The following is a 10,743-nucleotide window of genomic DNA, read 5'->3' as shown; positions in this document are numbered from 1 at the left end:
ATTTATATATAAATTTAAGCACATGAGAGAATGATGGATGTAAATCCTCTGTCAGGAGGAAGTATTTTGAAGATCTAAATGGACGTTGTTTTATAAGACTTCAAGCAAGTCTAACTCTTAATATGTTTCTTTCTTTTCTCTTAACCACAGATTGCACTGGTGTTACAACTCTTTGATACCTTGCATGCACTTTGCAATCTTCTGGTTGTAGCCCCGGATAATTTAAAGCAAGTTTGCTCAGGAGAGCAACTTGCTAATTTGGACAAGAACATCCTTCACTCCTTTGTTCAGCTGCGTGTCGATTATAGGTCTGCTCGTCTTGCTCGTCACTTCAGCTGAGAGCGTGGAAAGAAGTGCTGTACCTTTGGGCAGGCCTCAATTGTTAGAAAGCACAGGGAATGGTTTCTTATCAAACTATGATTGTGAATTCTGTTGGGATAATGGCTGTTCAGAATAAAGCAGCAGCCATATTTAAACATGACTGTGTAGAAGGTGAACAGATAAAAATCTGAATATTTCATGTAAGCTGAAGTTCTCCCAGTGAAGAGTTTTGCAGATCTACTTGCTACTGATTCTTTTTATTTTTTTTCTCTTTATTAGAAACATGTCAGTGTAGGAAAGCAAGTCGTACATTGAAAGAATGTTATTCTTCAGTATTGAATTATCAGATACCATTTGTTAGACTTGAACTACAGAGATAGTGTAGGTAACAGACTACATAGAATAGACCAGTGTAAAAACATTCTTCATCAATTTTAATGACTTAGACCTCAGCACAGCTAATGATAATCAAATTATCTTTGATTGGTGTTTCTAAGTCATTTCTTTCATTTAAAATGTTATCCCGCTCAATGTAATTTCTTGCTCTAATTAATTAGCTTGGAATTTCCTTGAGATGTAGGAGTAAAAGTGCCACTAGCCCAGAAAGACGTAATTTATTCATTGTGTAGCATTCGAAACAGAGCTAAAGCGGTGGAAAGTTTGGGGGGGGGGGGGAGTTGATTCTTTGACTTCGTTTTTTTTGTACCTAATAGTCAAGGGCCCACCTGAATGTATTGGCATTGTATAATCTGACATTACTGTTTGTTTGATACTGATACACTGAATTTTATATATGCTCTTGAAGTAAATGCAGCTGCCTTGCCTAAAGCAAAGGTGCCCATTGTTGGATTAATGTAAGAACTTTCTCCTGTCTCTTGTTTTGTATGTAAATAAATTCAAATTATAATGAAGTGAAAGGGTGAAATGTAGCCCAGCTTTTAATTTCTGGGAGGAATGGACAGTGGCTCTAGCAAAACCCTAGAGTTAAAAATTCCTGTGCTCAAGATAATTGATCCTCAGTGCCTGAGCAATATAAAATGTTGAAGTGTGCAGAAGTGTCTCTTCCGCTGGTCATAATTTTAATATTGGAGACAGGCTACTTTCGTTTCTGTTGTACTCCAGTGTTTATTCAAGGTGTTTCTGAGATAGCCCCATAGAGTGCATATAGTGCATTGAAGCATCAGTGATGTTTGAAACATCAGGGGTAGCTTTTCCACAAGCAGTTGAAAATTGTTGTAAATAGGCCTTTGTTCAGAGGGAGCTCTTGTGGAAAACAGCTCAGAACTGCTGTGGTTTGTATCTTTAATCTGACTTACATCATCACTGAACAAATCATCTGTAACACTTTATTTCTACTTGGGCTCAGCATATGTTTTGGAAACTTCTTTCTCTCCCATCTTCAGAGTAGCATATGTCTGACTTTATCGGTTGGTTGGTCGAATAAATTAATTCTCCTCTTTTGATAACGAATTTCCAGGCATAGTCAATATTGACAGTCTTGTGTGGAACTTCTCTTGGTCAGTTGAGGTTCTTCTGCTTCATTTTAAATTTAGTAGAGTATTATATCAGTAAACAAGAGAATGGATGCCAGACTGTCTCAAAGCATTTGGGGAGACCGACTGCTTTGTTGAGCTGCGTAGCTCTATTCCTTAGCCATGGCAAAGCCACAAAGAGTTTTGGACACTGGAGGAGGCACAGGCTTGTGCTGCTGCCATTTTATTTTTTTTTTTAATATTCTTTTTTTTTATTATTTTCCAAAAGCTCTGATGTGAATTCAGATGATGCCTCTCTTACCTCTGTAACTAAAAGCCAACAATTTTAAGGCTGTGGTTTTATTAACCAATACAAAACCTTTCTACAAAAAAAGTGTCAATTTGTAAGCACTTCTGAACAGCGAGCTTAATGTTAATATTCTATTTTTATTATTTTCCAAAAGCTCTGATGTGAATTCAGATGATGCCTCTCTTACCTCTGTAAGTAAAAGCCAACAATTTTAAGGCTGTGATTTTATTAACCAATACAAAACCTTTCTACAAAAAAAGTGTCAATTTGTAAGCACTTCTGAACAGCGAGCTTAATGTTAAGATTGCAGAATCACAGAAGTGCTTCAGAATTTGTTGTATGATTGTTTAAATTTTTTTAAGGTTGTATGAAGTGTATTTACTATATTTCTTGCTTTATTAGCCATTTTCCATGCATATGCTCAGTGCAGTATTTTCATTATGCCTGTTATCAGGAGGCAGCAAGAAGTAGGTGAATACTTAAACTTAGATATGTAGACTCTTTCTCAATAAAAACAATTTCTTCCACACATTTTTCATTTCATTTCCATGTTCTTCAAATATCTTCACACTCACTTGTATGAGCCCTTCTACTAAAGAAAAAAAAAAAAAAAAAGGAATAAAAGTAATTTTACTGACCAAATTTGTCACTGGTGTGAGCTTTCCCTCTCCTTCAAAAAAATCTCCCCTTGCACACGTTGAGAGTTTCTGTTTCTGGGGATGACTCCAGTGTCACGAAGTTTATGTTACAAGTTGGATTGGAATGGGGCAGGGAACTATAATTTTCACCCATTTTTTAAGTTTAGAGCTCTTACAATACATAAGAGGAAAATAATTCCAGTGGCTTCTGAATACAATAAAATACTATCCAAAATACAAATATGCCTTTTAATGCTCAGGTAATGAGTTAAAGTATTGCCTTTCTAATGTTTCCTCCTAGAACCTAGGCTGGCAGCCAAATGAATGCCTGAGAAGAAGTATGTGTATGTGTGTATAATTATGTTGTCTACAGTTGATGAAAGTGGCTTTGCAGTAAACTCTTGTGGGCTGGAAAATAAGCTGTGTTTTTACAAGTCCTATAATTTATTAACATGATTTGGTATTGTATTCTGTTTGTGTATGCAGAGGGCCGGAAGGAGTTGTTGGTGTTCTGTAAGAATACTTCACAACACAAAAATATAAAAAACTCTGAAATGGAAGTGTTTGGAAAAAACAGGATTGAGATACTTAGATGGTAATGTGTGAGGAAGACATGAACTGAAAGGATGTGGAGAAAAAGCAGTTTTAAACTGGTGAGGCACTGGAATGGGTTGCCCAGGGAGGTTGTGAATGCTCCATCCCTGGCGGTGTTCAAGGCCAGGTTGGACAGAGCCTTGGGTGGCATGGTTTAGTGTGAGGTGTCCCTGCCCATGTCAGGGGGGTTGGAACTAGATGATCTTAAGGTCCTTTCCAACCCTAACTATTCTATGAAATGATGTAGCATAGCACATGGAAGGAGGTCATTAAAATGTGATTAATAGAAACCTCACATGTAGAATCATAGAATTATAGAATAGGTTTGGAAAGGACCTCAAGATCATCAAGTTCCAGCCCTCCTGCTATGGGCAGGGACACCTCACACTAAACCGTGCCACCCAAGGCCTCATCCAACCTGGCCTTGAACACTGCCAAGGATGGAGCATTCACAACTTCCTTGGGCAACCCATTCCAGTGCCTCACCACCCTCAGTAAATAATTTCTTCCTTGTATCCAATCTAAACTTCCCCTGTTTAAGTTTTAACCCGTTACCCCTTATCCCATCACTACAGTCCCTAATAAAGAGTACCCCTCCAGCATCCTTGTAGGCCCCCTTCAGGTACTGGAAGGCTGCTATGAGGTCTGCACGCAGCCTTCTCTTCTCCAGGCTGAACAGCCCCAACTTTCTCAGCCTATCTTCATACGGGAGGTGCTCCAGTCCCCTGGTCATCCTCGTGGCCCTCCTCTGGACTTGTTCCAACAGTTCCATGTCCTTTTTATGTTGAGGGCACCAGAACTGCACACAAGACTCCAAGTGAGGTCTCACGAGAGCAGAGCAGAGGGGCAGGATCACCTCCTTCAACCTGCTGGTCATGCTCCTCTTGATGCAGCCCAGGATACGGTTGGCTTTCTGGGCTGCGAGCACACACTGAAGCTGGCTCATGTTCATTTTCTCATCAACCAGCACCCCCAAGTCCTTCTCTGCAGGACTGCTCTGAATCTCTTCTCTAAGAGAATATGCATCAACCTGGGAGAATAAGCAGGGCTGGAATTAGAACTTTTCACATATGTGTCCTATCCTGAAATGAGGTAAGTTTCCAGAGGAGGGGAACTGGCTGTAATACTTTGCCATGGAGCCATTCATCTTGAAACTGTTGGATAAAACAGGAAGACACTATCTGTACTTGAGTGCACATCTGTGACTACTTGATTTGAGAATGGCATGATATTGGCAGATAACTCACAATTTCAGTTGCCTTGGGAGCAATCCTCTGTCATATAGCTGGTGTTGGGGTGTTGTGGTCAAGTGTTGTCTGAATGGATTGTTCCATTTCTGTAGGGAATGGTGCAAGTATGTGTCAAAAATGCTGCACCTTGCAAAGTGCCCTGAAGAGGGTGATGCCTGTTGGGTTCTTTCATATTGTACATATTGTCCTGCTCTTCAGAAGCTCTGAGTTCCAGGTCTCTCAATGTAGTATGTGCATGACAGTAAGCCTAATATACTTGGTTTTAGATGTCATGACAAATTCCAAAACAGAAGGGTGCTTTATGCAGTAAGTTTTCATGGCAATAGCTGTCTTAATTTGGACTAGCACTTGCGCTGAACCAGTCATGGATGGAGAAACCAGATTGACGTGATGGTTTTTCCTATATGAAGGAAGCAGATATCTTAAATAATTGCTTGTCAAGTTTTAAATGCAGGTAAATGCTCTTCTTTGCTTTTCTAGCCCTAGGAACAGCAGGGAGGATAAGCCGGCTGTCAGCACCAAAAGCTATTCTAGAGAACAACTGAAAACTAGGATTGCCTTTCCTGATCTGATGTTCTGCTGGATATTGGTTTCTAGGCATTATTTCCACCACCACCCTCACTTCTGTGCTAGTTTTAAGTGGAGGTAGGTTTCCATTTTGCTGTCCACGTTGGAATATTTTCTCTCTGCATGTCAAGGCTGGCAATGTTATTTTCTTTCCCAATGTTTCTACACCTGTTTTAAGGAGAGGGGAGAGCCAGATCTCCTACCCAGTCATGTTCACTGCTCTGCTTGTCTTATTTCCTTCATTCTAATTTCTTTTGATGGTAGGAGATTTCTGTACCATGTCTTCTGCTTATCTTAGAGTGGGGAAGCAGCTGTGTTTGCCTGTCGTCTTTTCTCTTGTATGGGGCACTGCTTACTCTGTGTCAATACATCCCATAGTGTATGTGGAAGCCTTCATTTCTACTTTTATTCTACTAGCTTTACATCCCTATGCCCTGTTTTCTTTCCAGATCTCAGGATTGCACTATCCCTTCCCCTCTGTTACCACACTTCAACTTGTGCCTTTGCAGCGTGACTCCTAGGAGACCTTTACGTATTATCTGTTGGCTCTTCATCCACATGTAGCCTGGTAGAAAGAGTTTAGTTCCCTTCTCCTGTATTCCTCTAGCTTCCTCGTATTCTCTCATCTTTGCAGGTCTCTGTTTCTCTATGCTCTCCCCTGACTGGGCTTTACAGTGCATTATGTTGTCATTTCAGGTAAGGCACCAAGCAAGGCAGGGAAAAATCTCTCAGCTTCAGCATCCATTAGGTAACATGTTGGGAAGGTAACATGTCGGGAAAGTAACATGAAATGTAAAGTTCAGCCATCTCGGAATAGTATATTTGAGAACACCTTAATAAACCAAAATGAATACTCACTGGTTATATCTTGAAATTTTATTTGCAGTTTATTTATTTGTAAATTAAACTCATCCTGATATGGGATGAAAATAGATTTGAGACTTTCTTACAGCGGTCCCAAATCTTGCTCATCTGCACAGCTGTTTCCCCTCTGAAGTGAGGAGACCTTGGAGCTGAGGTTTCAACACTGGCCAAGCTGCAGGCAGTGGTGGTCCCTATGTTTGTCATGCTAAAGCCTGTCCTGGTCTCAGCTGAGCCACTTACCCCTGCTGCGAGGGGTCAGCATGCATGTTTTCTGCCTGCCCTTACCCTCCCCTGGTTGTGTAGCCTCAGCGTAATGTGAGGCTTTGTCACAAGGGTGACAAAGGTCACCCTTGTGCTACAGAAAAGATGTTCGCTTGCCCTGCGTAGGCTGCCTAAAAGGGTCCAGTAGCTGAGAGCTATAGTTTGTCATCCTTGGAGGTTTGGAATTATTCCACCCTGGTAATGTAATTTTAGAGCATGTGTGACTGCCTCGAGACCCATAGCTGGAAGTGCCAGCTTGTTCAGCTGCTCTTCTATTATGCAATGTTCTTTGAAAGTTGATACTTAAGATTTTTTCTTCCTGAAGTGTTAAAGCTTCTCTCTTTTCTTTCACTGAAACCCAGAATTGTTGATAAGGCTGCTGGAGCCAGAGCTGGAAGGAACAAATACTGTTTTGGGAGACAGGCATCACAGCAGCAGCAGCTGTTGCTGAAAGTTTCTTCATGCTGTGTTTTATTGTTAGAAAGGATGGAGGAGAGAATGGACTAAGAGATGTTGGTTCTTTTCATTCCTTCTCTTTGTGTGCACAATGGGGCTCTGTAAGTTTTTGGGGCTGTTTCTGCTTCTCACCTTTTTGTTGGCTGGCTGATTGCACCACAGTCTTCCCTTGCAATTTCTTCACCTTAACCCTACCTCATTTGTTCCCAGGGCTGTGTTTTGTTTTTCTTAGCCTTATCCCAACTTCATGTCTAACCAAGGGTATATCCTAGCACAAACAATCCCTTGTAGTGTCTTGGTTGTACATCTGCTTTTCCATTTTGATGATCAGTCCGTTGGGGATGGGAGCTGTTGTTCTACCAAGTGTCCAGTCTCATCAAGGCCATCTCCTGGCTTAAAAAGAAAGATGAGACTCTGGAGAGAAGATGTCCCCAGAATTGATTCGTAGGTAGGTAACTGCATGGTATCAGGGTAAATAACTCCCGCTGAAAGACATGTTTAAGGTTCACCTCAGTTGATGCTGCCAGCTGAAGATGGTCATTTTGAACTCTACACTGTTTTGATGTGTGGTATTTGAGTGTTGTAGAGAAGCCAGCTAACATAAGCTTGTGTTTGAAACATTTTTGTAACATTCATTTTACTGTAAACAATTCATTAAAATTACTTGCTAAGTCTTAGACAAGTGGATTTTTGAAGGTTGCTCATTTTACTTATCCAGCCAAAGTCAATTTGAGTATGAATACAGAACATTTTACTCATAATAGCAAACAACTTCAGAGAAGAGACATTTATTCTGGAGGCAGAGATTCAAACTAGACAGCAATGATGCATTACAAATATATAATTATTTGCACTAATATTTGAGCAGGTGGAATGGATTAGTACATGGTCAACATTGCACTGCTGATAACATGTATTTTTCTATATTAATATGTACTGTGCAACATGTATTAAAATTGTCAATAATTCATTTTAACAGAGATAGCAATATTTATATTGTTGTGTTCTACAGACAGCAGAGTGAATTGTTAAAATGCATAAAGCTGGGCTAGATTTAACTTAACTTTGGTTCCCAGTCTGTGTGGTTTTAATTTCTCATTAAAAAAAAAAAAAAGAGCCAACAACACCCTTCAACCTAGAAAAAAAATTGTGCTTCTGTGGAATTTCTGATCCAAATCCACTCCTGCTCTCCCTAGTCTGTTAGGAAACATCTTAAAGTGAGACCTCCAAGACCTAGCCCAGCCCCATGTATTAAAAGTGGGATACAAGCTTGATAAAGTTAGTCTGTCAAACTGTGAATGTATCTCCTTTTATAAAGGAGGATCAAGACGAGACTCCTCTCTGGGAATTGTTACTGGAAAATCCCATGTTAAGCAGAAAGTGCAACACAGGGTCAGCCACTGAAATTCAGAGGGGTATCTTGAATCATGTCTGCAAGTGTGGTTTTGGTGATTATTTTATTCTGAGATGCAGATATGGGGTTGTATTAAAGAAAAAATGGATTTTGTTGCTTTTCCCACCCAGGGTTTCTGTCTGCAGGCAGGCAACTGAGCTGCATGAAGCAGCAGAGATTGAAGCAGCCAGAATCTGTGCATCTATCTGAAGTCTAAAATGACTTCCCTGTCCAGCCAGGACACGAGTTCAACTAGACAAATATATTTATTTTTGTGTCCTTTTTTTAGTATGTGCTATATTAATCTCAAAGTGGCTTTGGGGATGGATTGCTCCTTCCTTCTGTTTAGGTAGCTTGTTTATTCTGAAATAGTATAATGACATCCTTCTGTGATGTCTAGCATCTGCCATGTATGCCTACATGAACTGAGCCCCCAGTTAAGACCAAAGAAAAGAAAGTCTTACTTAGCTGTTCAGAATCAACTTGCTGGGTTTTTATTTACTTTTTTCTTCCTGCAACAGTGAGAGCCTTGAATAGTAATTTTGAGGCTGGGCTCGAAGTCCAGGTCTTCTGAAAGAGACCAGAATAGCCAGCTTATATTTGCTCAATGTATAGGGAGGGCTCTGTGCCAACTTCACTGCTGGTGTGAGCAGCTGTAATGTTGCCAGCTTCAATGAAAATATGAATTTTTAAAAATCCATAAGCATGTTAGACACATACCTTTGTCTTTCCACAATTAATTTTGTTGCTTACATAGCATGAGGCTTTCTGGAGAATATAATCCAATGCCTAAATATAGTAATTCCAATGCACTTGAGATCAATTAGATTTGTACTTTTAAACTCAGTTTTGTCTATAAAGATACTGTTATATTGCTGAAGGGATTTGGTATTTAAAGTGTCTGAACAAGTCTAAGTGGCTCTTGGGCATTATAATTTTTATTTAGCTCCTTTTAGCCCAATCACTAATCAAATTAAAACCTACCATGACTGGTGTATAACTCAGAGCAGACAGTGAAGCGTATTTAGCTGATAGCACTTAATTTTTTGGCAAGCAAGATGCTAAGGTAGTGCTTTTGTTAGCAATAAAGAAAGGCCTCTTTTCTGAAAATTAAAAAGTAGGCTAAAGTGGGTTTTGGGTGACAAAAAGACATACATCCAAGATGGTGGTAGTCCCTGCAAACACAGGCAAAGGTCCCTTTGAAGTCTTTACACTACAAATGCACTTTGCTTTAAAGGCAATTACTTTATTTGATCTTGATAAATAGCAATCCTGTAAGAATAATACTGCCATTTGTGTAGAGGGAGGAGGGAAGGGTGTGAAAGAGCTGTCAGCTTCCCTCTAGGAAATTACTCCAGAACGTACCCTTAGATCAGACCACCAGAGGGAGAATGCCTTGTGTGGCAGCGATATGATCCAAAATGTAGTTTGTTTCCCATTTAAGACACTACGCATGTTGAGAAAACCCAAGCTATTCTTTGTGCAATGCGTAATTCTCTCCATGTTGGTGTTTTCCATTCAGACCCACCATATGAGGTAATGAACAGGAAGGTGGGCAGTTTTCTGTTTTGTTTCATGTAAAAATGGTACATTTAGCAACGTTAGGGGCCTAGCTTAGAAAGAGAAGGCAGAAAATAATGATTCGACGGGAGTGCTTAGTGCTCAACTGTTCAGTCACGTTGTGAAGGCAGAAATCAACATCAGTATCAGCTAAAGAGAGTTCATCTTGGTTCTTTATTTCCACGACCGAAAAAGGTCCTAATCAGGCTCAGAAAATGTCTGCCCTTTACTCTTAGAAACTTGTGAGAGTTTGTCAACTTAGTTTAAAAAATAGCATGAGTTATATAGAGTGCTGTCAGGTACTCTTACACTTGTCTTCAATTTTGAATTGAAGCGTACTTTCCTTTAAGTGTCAGCAAATTGCTTTAATTCCATGAAAAATAAGAAACAGCTTGCATTCTTGAGCAGAACTTGCTCTGTATAAAATAAACATAGAACTATGGAAAGATGTGCTGAGAACATAGAAAGATGTGCTGAGGAAGCTAGGGGAGAGTGACATAACAGTTTTTGATTTTTTTTTTTTTAATTTAGTAATAGGTTATATTTGGATGTCAAACTACATGAATTCCAAGGGGAAAATTGAATGGAGCCAGTTCTGCGATGAAACAAGAGTATAGAAGATGATGTAGCTACTCTGCACTGCTGTGTAAGATGCAGCTGGAGCCAAAAGAGGCAAAAATGGAGCAGTTCTCAAGGCATGGTAACATCATGGGTACTTGTATTACCAAATTCCCTTTCTGTGAATTTAAATGTGAACTGTGCTAGTTGTGTAGGCTCCCTATATCATGGACTAACAGAGGAAAGGAGCTGTTCCGAAGTCTGATTCATCCTGGCATAGAACTAAGTAGGGCAGAAGATTTGCTTCCTAGAAGAGTCTCAGTTACTTCATCAGTTATGAAGGGATGCAAGCCACTTTAGACCAGCTAAAATGAGATTCCTAAAGAGGAAAATGTCTTAACCTACTTACAGAGGCCCACTGATACTTATTATTTTGACCCCTGAAGACTGTCTGTAATTAATTCAGCCCTTTCAGCTCATCTGGCTCATTGGATTTCAT

General features: G+C 39.9%; 1 protein-coding gene across 3 annotated transcripts in view; it reads left to right on the top strand.

The window, feature by feature from the left end:
- Positions 1–3,010, top strand: part of EXOC5 (exocyst complex component 5) — a 30,086-nt gene extending 27,076 nt beyond the window's left edge. For all 3 annotated transcript variants that reach the window (XM_080617676.1, XM_080617675.1, XM_080617677.1), the window contains one exon: positions 151–3,010. In XM_080617676.1, the coding sequence (XP_080473802.1) occupies positions 151–339 (189 nt within the window). In that variant the 3' untranslated portion in view covers positions 340–3,010. The remainder of the gene's footprint in view (positions 1–150) is intronic.
- Positions 3,011–10,743: the final 7,733 nt, after the last annotated feature.

The sequence above is a fragment of the Psittacula echo genome (assembly GCF_963264785.1).
Source record: "Psittacula echo genome assembly, chromosome: 5".
In the NCBI taxonomy this organism is placed as follows: Eukaryota; Metazoa; Chordata; class Aves; order Psittaciformes; family Psittacidae; genus Psittacula; species Psittacula echo.
The sequence above is the reverse complement of the archived record's forward strand: the minus strand, read 5'-3'. Positions and strand labels throughout refer to the sequence as shown.